Source organism: Monomorium pharaonis, chromosome 10 (assembly GCF_013373865.1).
Source record: "Monomorium pharaonis isolate MP-MQ-018 chromosome 10, ASM1337386v2, whole genome shotgun sequence".
Taxonomy (NCBI): domain Eukaryota; kingdom Metazoa; phylum Arthropoda; class Insecta; order Hymenoptera; family Formicidae; genus Monomorium; species Monomorium pharaonis.
Window position 1 is genome coordinate 16,309,593 of NC_050476.1, and position 23,900 is coordinate 16,333,492.

At 31.8% G+C, this 23,900-nt stretch overlaps 4 protein-coding genes across 5 annotated transcripts in view; all 4 read right to left on the minus strand.

Moving 5' to 3' along the window:
• LOC118647636 (alpha-methylacyl-CoA racemase-like) overlaps positions 1-22,315 on the minus strand; it is a 69,674-nt gene extending 47,359 nt beyond the window's left edge. Inside the window, exons 1-2 of one of the 2 annotated variants that reach the window (XM_036292896.1) lie at positions 21,984-22,315; positions 14,429-14,631 (exon numbers count right to left, since the gene is read on the minus strand). The gene's annotated coding sequence lies outside the window, so the exon portion shown is untranslated. Of the gene's footprint in view, positions 1-14,428; positions 14,632-20,861; positions 20,978-21,983 lie in introns of those variants that run through there. The other variant, XM_036292897.1, reaches the window with a different exon arrangement.
• LOC118647529 lies at positions 2,027-2,527 on the minus strand. Its single transcript, XM_036292581.1, has one exon. It carries the CDS (start codon positions 2,525-2,527, stop codon positions 2,027-2,029), a length of 501 nt encoding a protein of 166 aa, XP_036148474.1.
• LOC118647530 lies at positions 3,035-4,548 on the minus strand. Its single transcript, XM_036292582.1, has 3 exons — positions 4,487-4,548; positions 3,869-4,262; positions 3,035-3,811 (listed from the first exon to the last, which is right to left on the minus strand). The coding sequence occupies exons 1-3, from the start codon at positions 4,546-4,548 to the stop codon at positions 3,035-3,037; spliced, it is 1,233 nt and encodes a 410-aa protein (XP_036148475.1).
• LOC118647531 lies at positions 4,849-7,333 on the minus strand. The gene is made up of 3 exons (XM_036292583.1): positions 6,474-7,333; positions 5,827-6,244; positions 4,849-5,751 (listed from the first exon to the last, which is right to left on the minus strand). Exons 1-3 carry the CDS (start codon positions 7,331-7,333, stop codon positions 4,849-4,851), a joined length of 2,181 nt encoding a protein of 726 aa, XP_036148476.1.
• Positions 22,316-23,900: the final 1,585 nt, after the last annotated feature.

Consider the following 23,900-nt stretch of genomic DNA (forward strand, 5'->3'; position numbering starts at 1 on the left):
TAATATACATATAATATTTATATAAACACTTATAATTAATTTATATAATTACAATTAAAGATATTTTTATCCTTTTTAAATTATAATATTACTTTACGCATAATTTATTAATGCATAAATAATGTTACTTTTTTCAGATTAATATTGACTTTAATTTACTATTTCCTAATAGAAATTTAAAGTTATATAATAATTGAAAATGGTTTATAGAAAAAATTGTGCATGTAGCAAAAACCGAAAAAACTGAAAAAATCGAATAGATTAGTCAAGATTTAATAAATAAAAGAGACAATACATCTATTTTTGAAGGTAAGCTTTTTATAAGTAATAAAAAAAGAACGTAACTTTTTTAGGACCGGAAATTTTCCATAAAAATTTAAAATTTTTTATGTTAAATTTATATAAATTTGTATATTTTCGAGTTATTTGCTGGCTTATAAAGCCATCCCGACCTTCTAAAGATTAATTGTATCTTTATTAAATAATTTTAATGCTCTAATCTGGTATTACTATTTTATTATTTTAGCTCTATTTGTTGAAGTACATACATTAACAAACATTTACCAATTTTTTTAATTTTTAGATAGTCATTTTATTAATGATATTCATTTGTTGGCTAATCTAATTCCACCGAAGGGAAGAGTTTTTATTCAAACTGACTCTGATCGCAAACATTGGAAATTTTCTACAATAGAGAGTATTGAAGCAATTATTGTACATTGCAAGGTAAAATACTTTTTTCGTAGCTAAATGTTTGTATTAAATATCTACAGGATTATTCATTTATCTTGATTTCTTACAAAACTTTATTCTTACATATCCAAAATTAATATGAAAGAATATTTCAGATAAGTTATATGGTTTAAAGTTTAAAAGAATTAATTTATTCATTTTATGTGTTTGACATTGGGTGATGTCACAGAAAGATCAGAAAAAATTGGAAAAAATTTTTGAAATTTTTAAATAGAATGACTTGTTTTTTAAACTGATTTTCCAAAACACTAATAAAGTTTCTTTCGTAATAAAATTAAGAACTTTTTAGCTATTTAAATTTATGTCATAATAGCTTTGAAAAATTCAGAAAATTTTATTTAAAATTTTTTTAAATAAAAAGTAGCCGTTATAATTTTAAAAACGTTTAAAAACATTTTAATATCAATTACGAAAATGTTATAAAAAATAAGGTTTTATTTAAAATATTCAAGTAACCTTGACCAAACCTGACTTGATGATGCCATCCAAAATTAAATTAATAAAATCAGCATTCAATTTTTTCAATAAGCAATTTAATTTATCTAAATTATATTTTAGTATATTGTATTTATTAATTTATTAAATTAATTTTTTAGTTACCAGGTGATGTGGAACGCATAATTAAACAGCAGAGAGAAAAATTACTTAATAGAAAGCAATTACACACAATTCAACTTTATATACTTGTCGAAGTACCATTTGTGGAAGAAATAAGAACAATTTATATTATTATAAATTCAACTGTAAAGTATCAATTTCAAAGTGTTATGAAAGCATTTGACACTCTATTTAAATTGTTCCACACTTCTCATAAATGTTACCCTGTTGTTCAGTAACGTGAACAATGAGAGGGCTGGTTCGTTCTTAATAAAACACTTTTTTATTGTAGTTTGGAATCACTCATGGATAAATCTTTATTTATGAAAATATTCTAGGAACTATCGCCGACATGACTGAGGCGTGACTGACAAAAGTTCACGCTCCCTCCTTTCGCGTGGCGCCCGTGTCCCGCTTCCGGCGCACCTATCGAGAGCGTCAGGGAACCACGTAGATCGCGAGTCGATAAAGCCAAAAGCGCTCCAGGCGTGTGAATTAAAAACACAACTATAATTCCCCCTGCGGAAAATGACCAAAAAATAATGAAACATTTAAAGAATAATGAACAGACCGGCCGCCTTGGAAATAGTAATTTTCAATACAAAAAAATGAAATAAAAATATGGAACGCTATAATTAATTGGAACAATAAAGTAAATACAAATCCGAATGGATTATCAGTTGCCCAAATTCTCATTATCGAAGGGTAGAGGGCATAAACGTGTCGCTGGCCTTTTGCAAAGGCCCTTGCTGGTTTGGATCGTAGCAGAACGCACGACGCCGTCAGAACTTGGGTGTGTTTCCTTAACACGTGCTAATGGCCAACACAGTGGAGGGGTGGCGTCTTCTCGTACGATTACCAATTGACCTGGCTTCAAAGAGGAACCTCCAGTTTTCCACTTCGTACGCTGCTGAAGTTCGTTAAGATAGTCATTTGACCACCTCTTCCAAAAATGTTGCCGCATCTGAGTAAGCAATAAAGTAGGCTCTACTGGAGCAGTAAGGCTGTCTCCAATAAGAAAATGTGCGGGAGTGAGAGATGCGTTGTCGTTAGAATCAGCTGATAAAGGAACAATAGGACGGGAGTTGAGCACTGCCTCTATCTGTGTAACTAACGTTTCCATCTCGTCATAGTTTAGCAATGCGTTTCCAGCGATTCTTTTTAGGTGAGTTTTCATGGCCTTAACAGCAGCCTCCCAGATGCCTCCAAAGTGAGGCGCCAAAGAGGGATTGAAATGCCACCTTATTTCTTCTTGCGCTAAGAAATCCAGAACTGTCTTCTGCTGAAATTCCTTGAAGACGCAATTCCTTCAATTCCCTGGATGCACCAACAAAGTTGGTTCCGTTGTCTGTGTAAAGATCCGTTGGTTTGCCTCTTCTAGATGTGAATTTCCTGAAAGCGTTCAGGAATGCTTCGGTTGATCCATCCGAATAGGATCCAATAGGTCCATCACTAACTCGAGGTGTATGGCTTTGCAAGCCATGCATACAAATACAGCTATGTATGGCTTTGAACTCTTGGAGTTACGCTTCTTTGAGTCTCTGGCCGGAATTCATAGTCGAATCTTATTCAAGTTCCAGCTTAAGCACGATCTTGAGACGTCAATGCTGTTATTTCATTGGTTAAGTAAGTCTCAAGTCGGCTCGAAGCTAGACTTAAAACAATGCTTGAGCTTAAGATCGGTCTATGAATCCCGTCCTTTGATCATGAACGGCCCGGCATAATCAATGCCACAATGCAAAAATGGGCGAGACAGTGAGACTCTCGAAGGTGGAAGATTTGCCATGATTAACGGGCTTGCTTTAGGTGAAGTGCGAAAACATCTCAAACAGCTACGAGTAACATGTCTGACAGCGCTTCTGCCTGAGATTGGCCAGAAGCGCCGTCGCAGTGAAGCCAGTGTTGCCTGTGCATGAAGTAATCTTTGATGCTCGTAAATAATGAGCATTTTAGTGAAAGGATGCCTTGTTGGCAAAACGATGGGATGCTTTATTTGGTAAGGAAAATACGAATGCGATAGTCTTCTTCCTACCCTTATGATGCCGCTAGAGTCCATGAAAGGTGAAAGCCCAAGCAACTTGCTGTCGTGAGGTATTGCCTTTTGATTTTGTAGAGCCTTGATCTCAGCTGAAAAAGAATATCCTTGAATTATTTTGGCAAGACGTAATATTGCAATGTTCAGCTCAGTAGCTGTCAAGGAACCGGCATTCCTGTTTTCCTTAGAAGTTCTCATATTATCGATGAATCGTAGTATATAAGCTGCGACTCGACGCAAGCGCTGCAAAGATGAGATCGTGTAAAAAATGCTCCATTCTTCCAAAGGCTTGGTGGTGATTAGGGCAGTCTTGCGAATTTCAGGGAGATCCTTCACTGATAATGATGTTGTAGACTCAACTTCCCAATGATTACGGTCGACAGTAAGCCATGCAGGCCCATTCCACCAGAGCTGAGACTGAATTAGCTACAGTGGCGTAACTCCTCTAGAAATAGCATCCGCTGGGTTATCTTTAGTTTTTACATGATTCCAAGAATGTGGATCGGTTGACTCTTGAATCTGTCCCACACGATTTGATACAAAGACACTCCATCGTCTTGAGTCAGAGCGAATCCATGCTAGTGCGATCATAGAGTCAGACCAATAATAAGTTTTATCAATCTTCACGGGAATAATGTCCCTTATTCTTTTCGTTAGTTGCGCCAGCAAATGTGCTGCACACAATTCTAGCCTGGGCAAAGTTGTGCTTTTGGCCGGTGCTACCCGTGATTTCGCACACAGCAAGTAAACTTCGTGATGATCGAGTGCACTCGTTTTAATGTAAACGCAGGCGCCATATGCTTCTGTGCTGGCGTCACAAAAGCCATGTAATTCTATTGAGCTCGGTAGCGCGCTTCCAACAACTTTCCGTGGAATGCTAAATCCATTTAAAGCAGGCAGTTAAGCCTCGTAAGAACGCCACTTCGTTTGAATATCAAGGGGTACTGTTTCGTCCCATTCAATTTTAAGCTGCCAAAGGCGTTGTATCAAAATTTTTGCCGTTACGATAACTGGGCCGAGTAATCGCAGAGGATCAAATAAACGTGCTATGTTTGCTAGTATGGTTCGCTTGGTGATAGACTTCTAGGATTGTTGCTTTACTTCGTAATGTAGCATGTCATTGCTGGAATGCTATTGTAGTCCAAAAGTTGACAGTCTGTCATCCTTGTTTAGAATTGCAATTGAATCTGATGACGATTTCGGAAGTTTCATTAGTAACGCCGGAGCGTTTGACGCCCACTTCCTCAAATTGAAGCCCGCGTGTGCTAATACACATATTACTTCCTTGCAAATATTAGATAATTGATCCAGACAGTCTGCGCCCGTCACGAGATCATCAACGTAAAAATCTGATAATATTGTGGATGATCCTGTTGGATATTCTTTTTGTTTCATATAAGCAATTTCTTGCAACGCCCGAGTTGCCAAGTAGGATGCTGAGGCTGTTCCATACGTGACAGTGTTTAGTTGATAAACGGCAAGATCTTCCAAGGGATCCTCTCTCCATAAAATGCGTAGCTTCTTTGTGCTTCTTCGACCAGTACTTGTCTGTACATTTTTTCCACGTCGGCGGTCACGACGAATTGCCAAGTGCGAAATCTTAATATGATGTCCAACAATTCCGGTTGCAGCACCGGACCAACCATAAGTGCATCATTTAAAGAGACACCTGTAGATGTCTTACAAGAAGCATCGAAGACAACTCTGCATTTTGTAGTCTGGCTCGCATCTTTAAGCACAGGATGATGGGGCAGATAATACCCGGGCTCTGTTACCATAGAATCTTCGACCCTTTCCATGTGCCCGAGTTCTATGTATTTCTTGAGAAACTGTGTGTATTTCATCTTCAAATTGGAGTCCTTTTGTAGTCTTCGTTCTGCGTAAAATCGCTTTTGCGCTGTTGCTTTAGATTTTCCAAGCTGTTCGATCATGTTCTCCCTGAAGGGCAGTCGCACGATGAATTGGCCATTCTTACTCCGGCGAATCGTTTTGGCAAAGTGTTCTTCACAAAGTTTCTCCTCATGTGTGAGATTAGGACGCTCGCTGCATTGTTCGCCTTCCCAGAATTTGGAAAGACTTCGGTCAAGTTCCTGATTCTTATTCAAGTTGCACATTGTTGCGCCGCCACTGTTGGTACTTGCATGTGCCTTTGTTGCAATTGTTCCACCTAGGATCCATCCGAATAAAGTTTTTTGTAAAACAGGATGCAATGATGTAGCTTTAATTTGTCCGACGCATAAAATGTTCCAAAAAACATCAGCTCCCAAAAGTAAATCGATTTCTCCTGGGATGTAGAAATTCGGATCGGCAAGGCGCAGATTTGCCGGAATGTTAATGTTGCAATCCTCAGCTTGAGATGAGGGAATCTGATCAGTTATTTGTCTCAAAACCAGACAATCAAGATTCCTTTAATAATCGTAGAGTCTCGAATAAATGGATACCTTGGCCATGTCTCGAACATGACTGGTTACTTGATTGACACCTACGACTGGAACATTTACGTTTTGAAGCTTGAGTCCTAATCGTTGCGTTAAGGACTTCGTTATGAAGTTCGATTGAGAGCCGGCGTCTAGTAAGGCTCTACATGTCACCTTCTTATTGTCACGATTCAATATCTTAATGATGGCTGTGGATAGCCAGGCGTGTTTTTTGAAGTCGTTGCAATCAGAATTGCTCAAAGAAAGGGATGATGTAAGAGTTAATTTCTTGTCGTCTGCTGTAGTTGTTGTGGGCGATTTCGAATCCCCTTGCGACGTCTCTTGTAAATTAACTGACGCTTCGATATGTAATAATGTGTTGTGTTTCTTGCTGCACTTCTTGCATCCTCCAGAAGTACAATCTTTGGCTCGATGTCCCGCTCTTAAACAATTTATGCATTATCTGCTGCCTTTTATTGCAACAATGCGATCAGGTATTGACATCTTTGATAAAGATTCGCACGCAAATGTGAAATGTTTACCATGGCAAATAGGGCACTCTCTCTTGTGAGTCGCTACGTTTGATGATACCTTTGGAGGTCGTTGTTTGTCCGTATTAGAAGTAGCACTAGTTGGCTGAGCTTTCTTCTGAATGATTTCTAGTGTATTACAACGTCGATCTAGAAATGCCATTAATGCTTGCAAAGTCGGACTCCACTTCGACGAGACTGTCTTCCCATGCCTTATTAGTGACCGTGTCCAATTTACTCGTGATCAAATGAATAAGAAGGTCTCCCCATTGGTCGGTCGGACGTCCTATTGTCTTTAACGCCCGCACGTGTTTCAAAATGCTATCGCAGAGCTCTCGTAATGCTGTGTGATTTTCTCTTGTAAGAACAGGTAACCCGAAAATAGCTTGGATGTGCTTTTGGATTATCAATCGTTTCTTGTCGTAACGCACTGTGAGCATTTGCCAGGCTTCATGATAATTGGCCGCAGATACCTCGAGAGACTCTATAATTTCCGCAGCTTTGCCTACTAGCGCTCCTCGTAAGTACAGAAACTTCTGGATGTCCGGGATAGCTCGGACGTTGTGTACCATAAACAAGAACGTGTCACGGAACGGATACCATTCGTCATATCCACCTGCAAATTTCGGAGGATTAATTTTTGGCAAACGACAATGATATTCTTGATCACGTTGATCTGCTACTTGTGGTTGAGCCGCCCCTGTCTCTTGTGCAACAGCGGCTTCATGATCGATTATTAATTGGTCAAATCTTGAGATAATGCCAAAGTATGATTCTTCAAATTCTATTCGTACTGCAGCGTCGTCAACTTCTTCGATTAATTCGATTAAACTTTGAATATCGTTGAATTGATCCCATGTTTGCACGATTTTATTTTTGCGTTTGCGCAGTTGTGACAGAAAGGCATGCTGAGCATTTTCTGACTCAAAGAATGTAATCGCCAGCGTTAACGTGGCTTTCAATGCTCCACGCGAATACTTAAGTTTTCTTAATTCTGTCATTTTAATGAGGCAGTACTGGAACAAAAGTTAAGAGCGAAAAAACAACGCAAATGAAAATGTGATTGGAGACTGACCTGTGTGGTGCGAGTGCTTGCACCGGAATCGTAATGGCGCGATTCCGTCGTTGTGTTATCTGACACTGTGTGTGCGTGTGTCACGGCTGCGTGTGTGTGTACTACAGACGCTTGGCGATGCAGAACAAACAAATTCTCTCTGTCTGCTGTCGAGAGATACGATTTTGCTGATTTCCGTACGACAATCCTGCGATCCTTCGCACGACGAAAGTATTCCTTGTGCTGATTATGCACCCAAAATGATTATTCTCGATGTGTTATGGCGCGGCCATATTGTCACGCTGTGCCGATCGCTGTTGCGTATTTCCAATCTCGTTATCCGATAAAAGATCTGGCTCGAAGGACCATGTTCAGTAACGTGAACAATGAGAGGGCTGGTTTGTTCTTAATAAAACACTTTTTTATTGTAGTTTAGAATCACTCATGGATAAATCTTTATTTATGAAAATATTCTAGGAACTATCGCCGACATGACTGAGGCGTGACTGACAAAAGTTCACGCTCCCTCCTTTTGCGTGGCGCCCGTGTCCCGCTTCCGGCGCACCTATCGAGAGCGTCAGGGAACCACGTAGATCGCGAGTCGATAAAGCCAAAAGCGCCCCAGGCGCGTGAATTAAAAACACAACTATAATTCCCCCTGCGGAAAATGACCAAAAAATAATGAAACATTTAAAGAATAATGAACACCTGTACAAGCGAAACATTTATACTTGCTTATTCAACGATCAGTATATGAAATTCAGACGCAAATTGATAAATCAATTCCTTATATACAAGACATATTAAAGAATTGTGAAAGGTAATTATATATAATTAAATACAATAAAAATGAACTGTTATTTTTGTGGGAAAAAATTTATTATTTTGGATAAATTTATTTTTTATTTAGAATATGTTCATAATGTACAATATAATTATGTGTGCCTAATGACAAATTGTAAAAGATCTTTTCACAGAAGATTTGTCTACAAAAAGCATATTAAAAGTAAGGATTTAATAAAATCAACAAATGCTGAAGAATTCGATAATTTGTTCATAATAAACAATATTGAAAAATTAATAACTCCGACTTATTCTTCTAACGATAATACTGATGATGAAACAAAAAATGTACAGGAAAAACTGCTTTTAACATACAGCGGAAAACTACTTTCGATATACAGCAGAAAACGACTTTTGACAAACAGCAGGACACTCCTTTTGACATATAGTCTAAATTTGATGAATTTATTGATATTTCGGATAAATCTGTTCTAGAGATTATTGGTGCTCTTAATTCTAATATGATGTTAAATCGTCTCGTAGTTCAAGAAGTGATACAAAATTTCATAAAATTTTTATCCTCAGGTTCTATTACTATTTTATTAGAATGTATTGATTATGCTATGAAATATACAGATATATCTACTACAAACATAAAGTCTAAAATAAAAGCTATGATGCAAATGTTAATAACATCTTTCGAAAAATATGAAACAGACTATAAACAATTTAAATGTTTTTTAAATCATAAAAATTTCGTTCAATCCGTTACTTATGTTGTCGGAACCAATACCGACGAATGTAGAAAAAAACAATAAAGTTTCTTTAATATTAAAAGGTCGGACAGCTATTTATGTTTCTGTGGGAAAAACTTTACGAAATTTTTTAGAAACATCTAACGTATTTGATGAAATTATTCAATATCAGAATAAAATTTTACCATGTGATCCCTTGACTAATATACTTCAAGGTAGCTTATGGAAAAAGATTCTACAGAAATATTTTAATAAAATAGTGGTACTTTTAATATTATATTATGACGATTTTGAAACGTGCAATCCGCTTGGAAGTCATGCAGGCATATACAAATTATGTGCAATATATTTCACAATAGCTTCATTGCCTCTAAAATATGCCAATCAAATACAAAATATTTTTCTTGCATTATTTCATAGTCAAGATTGTATAGAATTTGGAAATACATCGATTTTTAACATTTTACTTACAGAACTAAAAAGTTTGGAAACTGAAGGATTATCTATTGTAATAAACGGTATAACGTTAAATATATTTTTTGCAGTAGTGCTTATTGTTGGTGATAATTTAGGCATTCATTCCATTCTTGGATATCACGAAAGTTTTTCGGCAAATTATTGCTGCCGATTCTGTATTGAAAACAAAGAAGATATTAAAAAACAAATTTGTTTAAAAACTGAATCTATCAGACGATTAACAGATTATGATAAACATGCTCAAAATAAAAAATTTGGAATAAAAAATAAATGTATGTGGAATGAAAATAAATATTTTTCATTAGAGGTACTAAATTCTCGAATTAAATATTTTTCTTACAATAATTTTGAAAAAAATAACCGCCTTCAGTAATTAAAGAACATTTGGCAAATGGTAGTATTATTTTTTCGGCGCCAGAGATGTTGTGTTTAGTAAGAAATTTTAATTTAATTATTGGTGACTTAATTCCAAAAAATGATAAGATTTGGGAATTTTATTTGATTCTTAAGGAAATAAATGATATTGCTACTTCAACACAAATATCAAGTAGTATGTTACAATATTTAAAATATTTAATATCTGAACACCATAAAATGTATCTTACTCTGTTTACTTCACATCTTAAACCTAAACATCATTTTTTATTACATTATCCAAATATAATATCAAAGATCGGACCACTTATACATTTATCCTGTATGTTTATCCCGTTTCGAAGCTAAACACAAAGAATTCAAGAACAGTGCAACTAACGTGAGCAGTAGAAAAAATTTACCATTAACGTTAGCAAAGAAAAATCAATTAAATTTCCTATACAGATGTATGTCAAAAGTAGGATTATTAGACAAAATAGAAATTGGTAAAATATTAAATATTTGTCCAAAACGTTTAATGCCTGATTTACTTTGTAACTTAACTAATTATTACGAAATATCTTGGTTTAAAAAAAAATGGTATAAAATTCAATAAATGTAATATAATATTTTTCGACATTACAGATAATGTTCCTGTATTTTTTTAAATTATGAAAATTTTTCATCATTCAAAAAATTATTCAGAATGTATTTTTTTATGTCAAGAATTAAAAACTACTGAATACAGTTCACACCATAAAGCCTATGTTGTTGAAGCCTCAAATAATCACATCTTTTTTTCTTTGTCTGAAATAGAAATTTATTTCCCACTACAAATTCATATACTAGATGTTGAAAAATATGTTAATGACATTGCAAAATAATATTTTTTATTAAAAATATAAAATTATCTTAGTTAAATGTTTCTCCCAAAATTTATTTTAGTTAAATAAATAAGTTTTCAAATCCTTTCTACAGAGTTTAGTTTTTTTCTGTTTATTATAATACATAATTGAGGATTGTAATTTTTACGTATACCAAAGAATAAAAGTTTATATTTTTTTACTAAAAATTATTTATTTTAATTGAAATTATCTATGTACACTCGTATGTAAGTTTATGTCTGTAATATTATCATCTATGTATATTCATGTATAATCGTATCGTATGTTTATAATATTATATTTATGTGTATGTATGTATGTATATATATATTATATGTATAGTTCTGTAAAATTATTTTAAATATAATATTATTATAACTTAAACTTTCATAAATATGTTTAAATTATTCGTATTCCTTTCTAATTAAACAATACTTAATTTTATTTTAAAGTAATTATAATTTTATAATAAGTATATAAAAACTTTTACTTAAGAATAACATTTCTTGATATTACTATTAATAAAATAACATAAGATTTAATATAATATATAACAATACTAAATTGTAAAAACAAGAGTACCTCACATTTGTGTGAAGACAAATATGTATTGCTATAAAAAATAGAAAATTTGTTTGAGAAATCAATTCTAAAATGTATAATATTAATTATTGTACCAACATTAAAATATATTGTACATAATATATTGTAATCTAAACTGTTTGTCGTATGAATAAACTCATATTATTGAAAAAAAGTTTAACATATACTTGGGATAGAAAAAATACAAGTAATACTTAAATCTTCTTTAAAATTTATGAAAAAATCAAAAGAATATATTATTATAATCAAACTAAGTATATTGTATTCTTTATATGAGTATTATAATATTTAAAATAAAACTATAGTATAATTAAAATTTAAGATTATGCTATCATTCTTCGAAGATTATATATTATTGCTTATATATGAAACAATGATCGCGTTAATTTGAATATATAAATATCAATTCGAGTTTTTTTTTCCGTGTGCAATGTTACTGCAAGCTTGCGGCAACACTGAAATGTCCGCCCTGAGAAATATTACAATGTAAGACTATTGCAACGTTACGATGCAATGTATTTGATGCATTAAAACGCGTTATAAATATGCATAACGCTATAAATATACATAACGCTTTAAATTTAATAGATAAACTTTGAGAATATATAAAGCAAGAGAGATAAAAAGAAATTTGTTGCAATTTATGTAACTTTATAATTTTTCCATCCAAAATTCGGATAAAAAGTTGTGAATTTACGCAATTGCAATGAATTTTTGTAAATTTCTCTTAAATATTTTTATACATTCTCAAAGTTTACCTATTAAAATCTAAAATATATTAGAAGCATAGTAAAAAATTAGAAAATTATTATTACATTTTATATAAGAATAAAAACTTACATAATATTCTATTATCTAAATAGCATTATTTTTATTAAGTAGCATTATTTTAGTTATTGTCAAAAGCAATAATATTAATAAATACATATGAAATTTTTAGCATTATTATTTATAGCCGAGTAATTGCACTTTTTGAGATTTATAATAAAATAGTAAATTAAACAATTTTTCAAGAAAAAGAATAAAATGATCATATATGATAATTTTATTTTTTATTTAAAAAATTGTTTAATTTATTATTCTATTATAAATCTCAAAAAAATTATAATTCTTGGCATAAATATTGCACACAAATCCAAATACGTAAATTTCACAAAACTATTAAAAAATGTCACAAATGTCTTCTTACACGAATTTGCACGTATATTGGAACACTTGATGCATATTTTTTAATATGTATATTTTTGGAATTTTATAATATTTCTGCAACATTACTGGAATGTTCCGGCGTAATATTGATATTGCATGTTTTTAAAGCATCTCTGCAATATTACATTGCAACTCGTAATATTGTAACGTTGCAGCACCGTTGCTGAAAGTTTCTATGCTGTATGGGAATACACGCAAAATATAACTTTACACATTTAAATCTTGTTACACATGAGTTCACGTGTAACTAGCCAAACCAAGTGTGTAATATAAGTGTGTAAATGTGTAAAATTATTATATATGTATATGCGTTTATTATATTTGGAAAAGAGATATTTTATTCATAAAATTCAACATGTTTCTGATTAATAAACAATATTAATAAACATACTTAAACATATACTTAAACACATACTTAAACATAAAAACATTGAAAAAATTTTTTAACTAATTTTTTGATGGTCCATTATATACTGCCGAGCATAGTAATTTTTTATATAAAATTTTCTCCGTGCACGAAGAAAAAAAAATTATGAAAAAGGTACCATGCTTGACATTATAAACCGAATGCAAACGTCAAGTGTAAATTTAGTGGTAAAAACATTTTTTAAAAATTACTATTTGTTATGCATAATTTCAACTAGATTTATTTTTCAAAAAAATCAGGATAAACTTTCTAATTTAGTACAATAAAATATATATAAAAACATTTTTTTACTTGATTATGGCAAAAAATTAATATCTCATAATTAAATACAAAATTTAATCCATATGTATTAATACGTATCTATAAACATCAAGTGTTTATAGATCATCACAAAAGGTCAGTTCTCGTAGGATCTTCGAAGTCAAGCAACGTTGGCGATAGTTTACGATTGGATGGATGACCGTTTTTCTGATCGCAAAAATTAAGCAACCCGATCAAAAATTTTTCATGTAAAAGTATGTAAAAATCTGTAGAATTATGTATCAAAAATGTCCATGCAAAATTTTACATTGTATATTTTTATTTAATTTTACATATTTTTATGTAATTTTATATAATTTTGATATAATTTTATAGATTTATACATACTCTTGTATAAAAAAATTTTTCTCGGGGAAAAAATTGCTTATTTACAATTATATATAATTACATATAATTATACATAATTATATTTAATTATATATAATTACATATGAATAATTTTTTCTCAATAAAAAATGTTTTATGTAAAAGTATGTATAAATTTATAGAATTATATCAGAATTATATAAAAGTATATAAAATTATGTAAAATTATATAAAAATATACAATATAAAATTTTGCATGGACATTTTTGATACATAATTTTATAGATTTTTATATATTTTTACATGAAAAATTTTTGATCGGGAATGCTAGATGTGTAACTGTGGTTTGTATTAAATTGGGAATCTTTTTTTTATATAGTGGTCACACAAAAAATTTTAGCGTAGCGTAGTGGAATTTTTTATATAAACATTTAAATATATAATTTAATGTATAAATGTGTAAAAATACGCATTAAAGCGTGTAAAATTACATAGAAATCTGTATAATTTTACACAGATAAACCGTGTAAAAAAATTACACATATACAAACGCGTAAAAAGTGACTACATGAGTTTACATACTTAAGTGTGTAAAAATTACACACTTGGGTTTGCAGTGCAATTGTCTGCATCGGATCTTACAAGGGAATCCGAAAATTCTGATTTTAATGACACTTGGCATAAATGTAGAGGGGGTAAATACATAAAATTAGAAATTTTTTGTTGATATTTATAAACGGTTTAAAGGGTTAAAACCACCCAACATTTTTTTTTTTTTTTTAAGATTTATGTATTTACCCCCTCTACATTTATGCCAAGTTTCATTAAAATCAGAAATTTCAGATTCGCGAGGTTTCCTTGTAAGTCCGATACAAAAGGAGATGCGAACTCAACTGAAATCACTTTACAGTGGCTTTGAATACCTGTGGCTCTCCTCTCGGCAGGCGGTATTTTCTCAGGTGAAGACGATTAATTTAAATCTACGAACGGCAATAATAAAACTGCTGGGGCCGTTGTATCTGTGCTGTATGAGATCTGCCAAATGACTGATGTGTGTCCAGAACCGACGCCTCTATATATGGCCCTTAGCAATTGCGTCTTGTTTCCCCACTCGAATCCTCGCTACCTAAGGAGAAATAAAAGATCGGATAAACGTCTATTAGACGTCGGAGCCATCTACATCTAAAAAAAAGTCTAGAAATATCTGATTTAGATGTAACGTAATTTGGTGTTATTGTGTTCGTTCAAAACCTTACAATAACAGTCTTTATACAATAACAATAAATTATTAATAAAAAATTATTTTAAGCTGCAAGTCATTTCTCGACGTCTAATAAACATCTAATAGACGTCTGTGAATAATAATAATTTTGAAGAGACGTTGCATTACTTTTTAAATAATTAATGCAAATTTTTTGCCAGACAGCACACAATAATTATAAAATATTTAAAAAATATTTGAGATTTCATCAAAAAATCTTAAAAAGATAAAAAAGATACGCCAAGTACATAAACGCGTGCTTTCCAAAATAAATTTGAAATCAATACAGTTAGCCAAGTATATTTCAAAAAAGACTTAAAGAAGTTTAAAAAACATTTATTTAAAAATTGCTTAAACGGGCTTGATGATTAAATGATTAAATGATTAAAATCAACCAACGGAATTATAGTGAAGCAAAAGCTTGCTGTGCCCGGCTCGTTAAAACGCTATGATTTTACTTCACTATAATCCGATTGGACTTTGATGACAGCAGTATGATTGAGTTTAACACCAATTAAATTTAATGTGCAATATTATATTGATACTCAAAATTCATGATATTCAAAAAATACCGTATTTATTTGCTAAAATACCCTAAAATGCAGTGCAAATTTCAAACTCGTGTGCAATTAACAAAAAACATCGTATCAACATGTTTTTTTTTTAATTGCTTAGAAAAGAATGAATTTTAAAAATCTGAATTAATATTAGCAAGATTTTAACGAGAAACTTGTGCAAAATGATAACAAACTTTTACTTTTTTCAATTAAAAAACACATGTTTGGTTTTTATGCGATACAAAAGGTTCGCACACTTAACAAATCAAACTTTTGCGTAAGGATTCTTAAAGTAGAGTCTTTGCTTTTTAATTTAAAGAAAAGTACATGTAATTTGGATGAATTTTCACAAAGTTGCATCACTTTGAAGATTGCCTAAAAATCGGTCAAAAATTTTGTTTTGTTTTTCTTTGCGCCAGTGTAGATGTTTATTAAATTTCTTTAAGTCTTTTTTTTAATATACTTGGCTAACTGTATTGATCTCAAATTTATTTTGGAAAGCACGCGTTTATGTACTTGGCGTATCTTTTTTACCTTTTTAAGGTTTTTTGATGGGATTTCACTCCTTTTCGTATAAATTAAAGAGTTACTTCTTTTTTTAATTACATTAAGTTTCATTATACATACTTTTAAATGTGTTAATTTGATACGTATGCCTTTATACCTATAACTTTGCTTTTATTACACTTTTTTTCCATGTCTTTGTTCTCATCTTCCGAGTAATTTATAATATGAATTTCTAATTTATAACTGGCATCCGTGATGAAGTCACATTTTTAAATATTAAAAGTATTATGTTCTTTCTTTAAAATATTAAAAGATTTATAATTAAAAATTTTTTTTTACAAAAATAATTTATTTTAGAAAAATTTAAAAAATCTTGAATTTTCAAATATGTTTTCATGTATTTAGTACATCACTTAATTTTTTCGTATTTGGTGTTTCACATTCCCAAGATTAAAGTTTGACATTATTGGTGGTCTAGTTTGTTTTCCGTTTTAATTTAGAATCTGCAAATATTGTAATGTAAATATTTATATTTTTTCGTCACTTCATTATTTTCCATGGCTAAACTTTTTCTGAAGCTTTGTTTTGGAATTATGTTTGTAAATAATTAATCCATTAATGCCTGATACAATGGGCAGTTATAGTTTTTTTTATACTATACTGACGTTTGATATTTTTATCATATTTTTTGCTTCCTACTGAATATCTAACTATTCTAATTATACAACTCTAATTATTGAACTTTATATAAACTTTTTTTAAAAGTAAAATTTATTTTTGACTATAATATTTCCTGAACATCACTGGTTTACCAAAAAATGTTTTCTTTTCCAATTATTAAACTTTATTTAATATTTTGTAAAAGAATATGCGTCTTTAAATTCATTTAAGACTATAATATTTTATGAACATTACTGGTTTTCAAAAAAACGTCTTCTTTTTTATTATACATTATTTATTGATTATACATCTGATATACATTAAAATTTAAAGAATTACATATATTTAATATTATTCTTTTTCTTACCTTTGTTATAACAACATTTTATAACAAGCAAAAATAGTAAGATGTATATAAAATTGCAAAAAAAAATCTTTAATTACTACGCAAAAAAAAATAGGGAACACTTTTTGTATACCGAAAATTTAGGCTATTTTCAAACTGCTGCAACTCAGCAAAAAATCGTCGTAGAAACGAAATCCGAAAAGCATTTTAAGGCTTAAAATTTCTTTTTTTAAATGCTTTTTGGCGATTTTAGTTATCTTTTTCTTTACCAACGTGGCACAATGATAAAGCTTGACCCTTGAAAATAAAAATTCTTTATGCAAATTTGCTGCGCTGCATTTTGCCTAAAAAAAATCGTAGAGTATTTTTGTTAGTTGCATTTTAGAGCGGAAACTTTTCCCTTTAATTTGAGTGGCTGTTCATTGCTGTACAATTTTTTTTGACCGAGTTATTAAGATTTTAATAAAAAATGGTCATTTTGACTTTTATCGCTTGTTATTCGTGAACATATCAACGTATAGCGCTCCGCAAAAAAGCGTTGGAAAGCTGAAAGTTTGCACTTTTGAATGCAGTTATCAATTTTTTCACAGATTTACTTTTTCTAATAACAAATCGCGTTCAAAGTTTAAGTAAAAAATTGCATATTTTACGGTTTCCATTTAGTTCAAGGTACTGTTGTGAAGAAAAATTCAATCACATTGCTAAAGCAAAGTTTTATAGTACGATTACTCCCCAGTAATAAACACTAACGTTCATGAAATAAAACATTTATATTCCACGTGTTTATCATTCTTAAAATTGTTGAAATTGCTTAAAACGTTTTTTCAATAATTTTTCTACACCCTTTTGACCAAGTTACAAAGTCAACCTTACATTTTTTTTTAAATGACGTTTACCGCCGGCATTAGCGTTATCCAATGCGCACCATGTGGAAGATACCGGTCGGATTGTGCACATCACGCGCGCGCGCGTGTGCGTTTGTGTGTATGTGTTTTACAGCAAAGATAAGGACCTCGCGGTTCGTCACGCGCGCGCTTGTGTCTGTTCCTTGCGATTTCTTAAAGCAAGATTCGTACTCAGCGACTTCGAAGATGTGAGAAATAACTATTCACACACATATATCGCAATAAAATATGATTTCCATGTATTTGGATGCCATACTGCATCCACCATCTTGAACTACTTAAACTACTTAAAAAAATCAATTAATAATCATAGCTTATACTTTAAAGAGGCAAACTCCGTCACTTCGATCGTTTACAACAGTCATGGACAAAATTTTTCGAAGTTTTCTACTATAAAAAGTCAATAATCGATGAAAAAATTTATATCAACTTTAAGCCGCCATATTTAATTTCCAATAGAAAATTTTGAAATTTTAACCCCGGAATCTGAAAAAGCAACTCTTTTTACGTAAAAGAGCATATTTTGTTTTAAGTTTTTATGTGATCTCATCACTTTTCTGAGCCGAAAAGCAATCGACTATAAAATCCCCGCTTGGGAAGTAATGGGTTAAGATGGGTCTTGAATAAGATTAGACTATGAATACCGGCCTACGTATTACGGTAAAAGTTCCGGTCGTCTACTACGCAGTTTCCTATAGTGCGCGGCATCGGTCTTTAATCGTCCTCGTGGCGTAACCATAGAACTTATACTAATGGAAGGGGAATAGCGTATAGCGTATATCATCCGTATGCCGAAACTGTGTCAACATCTGTGCGACAAGGATAGATAGAACATGACTTGACATGAAATGAGACGGAACTAGTAGTCTCACTTCTTGGACGGGTTCTTTTCCCCTTCCATTAGTATAAGTTCTATGGGCGTAACACGCTCATTCCCAACGCCTTTCCTGACAATATTATAAATCTACACTAAAAGGGAATTAAACCCTCTCATCCCCCCCTTTTAAATTTACCCTTGCAAATTGCAATAAATAATAATTAATGTAATATTATTGTGCAGTTTAATACCGAAATCACTTTTTATATATATACATATAAAACTGTTCACACATTATCCGTAAGATTCCTATTCCGAATTAGTGTTATACCTTCTATTCTTTATTTGACATATTTCTTAATTTGTTAAATAACGTCAGTACTTTGTACTTTGTTGATGCTTTTGTTGAGATTTTGAATCGCAGTCTAGATGCATATTAAAAAAAAATTTGCAAAAATTCCAACGTACATGTACAATTTGCAGGATATTTCATATTGAAAATGTAATAAACGGAAGTAGTTAATACTAAGAGAGATCTAACGCGGAGCTCCAAGGGCGAGCGGATGTGCGGGGGGAACTTATCGGCGCACGGGGGTATGACGTCACGCGGATCGAGGGGTCTCGCGGAGCGGGGATGCTGACGCAAGATTTTCGGGTCCGTGACCTGTGAGCCTTAGAAGGGGAATCGGGGTCCGCACCCGACGCCGCACAATGGGAAAATAAGGCATTTTTATGGACAAAAATCCAGCCACGGGCCAATTCTTCACCAAATTTGATGAATTTTTTTATTTTATTTTCGTAAGATATTCTACTACAAGATAACACTGCAAAAATTTTGAAAACGCTCAACGATTAGATCGCGCCTTCCAAAATCTCTTCAACTTGATAGCATTATATTTAATCCATTAAGGCCCATGCCTAACACAGTCGTGATAACGCCAAACTACAGGATTCATAGCATAAGCGAAAAAGAAATTACCCGTGTTTTTTCTTTTTGCAAAATTAATTGTTTTAACAATAATTGTTTAAACAAATTGTAAATCTATTGTTTGTTAAACATAACAATTATCATAACAGTAGAACTAAAGACAATCGTATATCAACGTATATGAAAATGAAGCACACGCTCAAATATACATAAAAATATAAACACACACACACACACCACACGCGCGCGCGCGCATTTATGTGCATTTACACGAAAACTGAGCAAACTATAGCAAGATTTTTTACATAAACAAAACATTGTATTAAAAAAATAACAAGTATAAAAGTTTCTTATTTTTCCACGTAGAATCAGATAGCGCATTCAGTTTTTTTTTAAATTAGCACTTTTTTACAATTTGTTTAAACAATTATTGCTAAAACAATTAATTTTGCAAAAAGAAAAAACACGGGTAATTTCTTTTTCGCTTATGCTATGAATCCTGTAGTTAGTTTGGCGTTATCACGACTGTGTTAGGCATGGGCCTTAATGTTGAAAAGTTGAAAAGATTTTGGAAGGTGCGATTTAATTGTTGTGCGTTTTCAAAATTTTCGCAGTGTTATCTTGTAGTAGAATATCTTACGAGAATTAAAAAAAAATTGATCAAGTTTGGTGAAGAATTGGCCCGTGGCTGGGTTTTTGTCCATAAAAGTGCCTTATTTTCCCACTGTGCGCCGCCGCCGCCGCCCGCCAAGCAGCATTTTTCGATTAACTTTCCGACTATGGACTACTTTTCTACTAATCACGTTGTAAGCGGTCCAAGAAAGTTATAAAATGTAACTTATAATTAAAAAATAATACTAATGTTTTTTGGACGTTGTTTTACGTTAAAATTACGACGTGCTTTTTTATCACTTTTCCAACGTCAAATATAAAACGGTTTAAGTTCTATTATCCGACGTTAAGATATTTAACGTTCGCCTGACATTATACTCTGCACCACACTTTTCAAACGACTTTAATACGTCATTTCCCAACGCTAAAGTTCGATATAGTGTCCCAGGTAGCAAGGTGTCGTCTAATTGACGTCATTTTTTGGTCATTTTATGACGAAGCAGACGTCACTAATTGACGTCTTAATGACATTAAAATGACGGTTTAATGTCACAGACCGTTGACGTCACAATAAAGACGACATTTTAACGTCATTTTTATGACTATCCCAGGTAGTAAAAGTCGCCGTTATTTTGACGTTTTAGAAAATATTTCGGGTATATGTTCTATATATGCAGTACTTGCATTGTGAAAATATTGAAATAATATAATTATAATGTAAAAAAAAAATTTACGTTGTTACTCAACAAGCATCGTTACCCACCACACCATAGTCACATCTGGGATTGCCTTACTTCCGCGGTCATCCAACTCTGAACCGCCGTCGACGTTGCTTGACTTCGAAGATCGTACGCAACCTGGCACCTCGTGATGATCCATGAACACTTGATGCTCATAAATACATATTTGTTATAGATCAGTTCAATAGTCAGAAACATGAAACTTGTAGTTAACTAATATTTTTATAAATAAATATAAATTTACAGTTTTTTTCCTGATTTTTACATATGCAAAATAACATATGGAAAAACTTATAAAAATTTTTGCTTTGTTCTTTTAATAAAGCTTAATTATACTCTAGACAGCATGCAATATTTATAAAATATTTATAAAATATCAATTAACTGACGTTATTAATTAGTCAAGAATATGACGTCGAAAATACGTTGTAGGATGGATAAATGACTGACGTAATTAATAGGTCAAAAAATGACGTTACTATTACGTCTTAATTTGGTAACATGACGTCCGCGACCTGAAATGACGAATTATTGACGTCCAGTGGACGTCACCTTGCTGCTTGGGGTGGAACGCCGATTTTGCCATTTTTATTCCTCAAAAAGGAAGACAAATAATCCGCCATTTTCTAGTACATTTAGATTAATATTTTTTAACGCATTTTATTAACAATTTAAAGGATTTAAATAATATATCTGTTAAAGTTAATTTTGACAACATGTCTATTTTAAAAGTAATTTTGATAAAAAAAAAAATAATAAAAATCTACATTTTGAGAATTTCAGTTATTTAATAAAATATTTAGTAATTTGGAATATTTTAGAAGAAATTCGTCTAATTTTGATCTATTATTTTCACATTTATCAATAAAGTGGGTTTTGTTATAAATTTTCAGTGCTGAGTTCGTGTATTTATGAAAAAATTACAATAGCATCAAAGACTACGCAAGCTACATTTTTTCTCTAAAGCCATTTTATTTGTGCCAAATTGATAAGTACATATTATGAGACATTTACTATGAGACACCAATGCCGTTATATGGTTTGTATAGAAGCACGAAAACTACACCTAAAATATTACGTGTTGTAAAAAAATAACCTCGGGTCTAGCAAAGTATACAAAATCAAAGTTTACAAAAATTACTTACACCAACATTAAAACTGGTGGAAAAAATGTAACCTCAATTTAACTTAAATAAGTCGGCTTCCAACGTTGGTATAACTTAAGTTTGATTTCCCAAATTAGTGTAAAAGAGAATCTAAACGACGTAGCAAAAACATTGGATACCAACGTTAAGTGTGTTTATCTTAATATCGGGCGGACGTCAAAATGCTGCTTGGGCCGCCATCGCCGCGGTGCTCGCTATCTCCCTCTATTGAGAATCTGTCTCTCCCTCACCCGTACGCGATATCTTTCAGCGTCCATCGCCGCTGTGCTCGCGCTCTCCTTCTACTGCGAATTTCTCTCTCTCTCGCCCGTACGTGACACATCCAATCGTACAGTTTTATCATTATCTCATTCTTTCTCTTTCATCCGTTGCGTTCTTTCATACGCGGTCTCCCATTCACATACAGGCGTTCCTACCCATCTCATCTATATATGTACCTCCTTCTCAGTTTTGCACACGCCATTATACCGCAAAGGAATAGGGAAGAGAGAGAAAATCAGTTAGAATAATTATTTATATACTTCTTTAATTATTTATTCTATAATGCGTCGTATATCTACCTTATCATCGAATTATTTTGAAATGTTTTTAAGAGCAGATAATGTAATATAATTTTTAAACATTACAACTATAGTAAAACATGTATAATTTTTAATATTTTACTAAAATATCTTTCATAACGTCATATAAAAAATGAAGAAATACATTTTTTTAATGTAAAATGTTACAAAGTCTCATCATAATAATGTTGTATTATATACATATATGTATATTATACATCACATATTTGCATTAACAACTATCTTTACCGTAGGTATAGTTTGAACATTCAGAGGCTTGTAATTTTATTATTGTTATATTAATAATATAATATTTTTGACATTTAATATATATATTATTTGTCTATGTTATTATTATTTAATTTTTTAATTTTTTAAATTTTTTTGCATACCAATATTTATTATTTACATTACAAATATTTATATATATAGGGAGTCCCAGAGCATACTGGTCACTGTTCGTAAAAAGGTAGATGAGATCGAGATGAACATAAAAGTCCAATATTGTTATGGGTTTGGTCTGCTAATAATCGAGATATAAATTTTTTTAATTATGCAAATGAGAACGCGCCTTGCGTGACGAAGGAAGGGCTCGAGCCGCTCGAGACATAGCACGGCTTAGGGCCACCGCACAAACTCTTCCATAACGCGTTACGTTACGTTAAGTACTCCATACGAACCTAAGTTGTACTTAAAATTTAACTTAAATCAACGCACAAAGAAATCCTTAACGTAAGTTCTTAAGTTCTTACGTTAAGGATTTCTTTGTGCGTTGATTTAAGTTAAATTTTAAGTACAACTTAGGTTCGTATGGAGTACTTAACGTAACGTAACGCGTTATGGAAGAGTTTGTGCGGTGGCCCTAAGCAGTAGAGCCATGACACACGAAAAACTTAAGATGCTACGTTAACCAATCAAACACAGTGCGTTGCGTATGAAAACCTCCGGAATATATGCTACTTAACCTAAAATTGTTTAATTTACAATAAATATATGAGAATACATATGAAAATGTTAGTGAAAATTGATCATTGAGCAAGGGCATATTAAATAAATAAATGTTTTAATAGTTCTGTGTGTGTATATATATAAATATTATAATTAATATGTATTAATATATATAATATATAATTTAGTAGATATATAAAGATAATAATATATAAAAATAAATAATGTATAATTTAAACTTATTAATAAAATAATTATAATAGCAAATCGATAAATTCCCAGACAGCACCAGATATCGTACGAATATTATACTCTCATACGTAATGTACTGTGATCATACCGAATATACGTAAAACATTCATATAACGTCTCAGTAGAATGTCATTTT

Bases quoted from the DNA above. Each gene is read 5' to 3' on its own strand.
- LOC118647529 (XM_036292581.1), bottom strand. From the start codon at position 2,527: ATGAAAACTCACCTAAAAAGAATCGCTGGAAACGCATTGCTAAACTAT.
- LOC118647531 (XM_036292583.1), bottom strand. From the start codon at position 7,333: ATGACAGAATTAAGAAAACTTAAGTATTCGCGTGGAGCATTGAAAGCC. The intron at 6,245-6,473 runs GTAATACACTAG...AAATTGTTTAAG, and splicing joins GGCATTTCTAGATCGACGTT to AGCGGGACATCGAGCCAAAG. The intron at 5,752-5,826 runs GTATCCATTTAT...ATAACTGATCAG, and splicing joins ATGTTCGAGACATGGCCAAG to ATTCCCTCATCTCAAGCTGA.
- LOC118647530 (XM_036292582.1), bottom strand. From the start codon at position 4,548: ATGACAGACTGTCAACTTTTGGACTACAATAGCATTCCAGCAATGACA. The intron at 4,263-4,486 runs GTAAAGCAACAA...AAATGGATTTAG, and splicing joins ATGACATGCTACATTACGAA to CATTCCACGGAAAGTTGTTG. The intron at 3,812-3,868 runs GTAAAAACTAAA...ACGCCACTGTAG, and splicing joins ATCCACATTCTTGGAATCAT to CTAATTCAGTCTCAGCTCTG.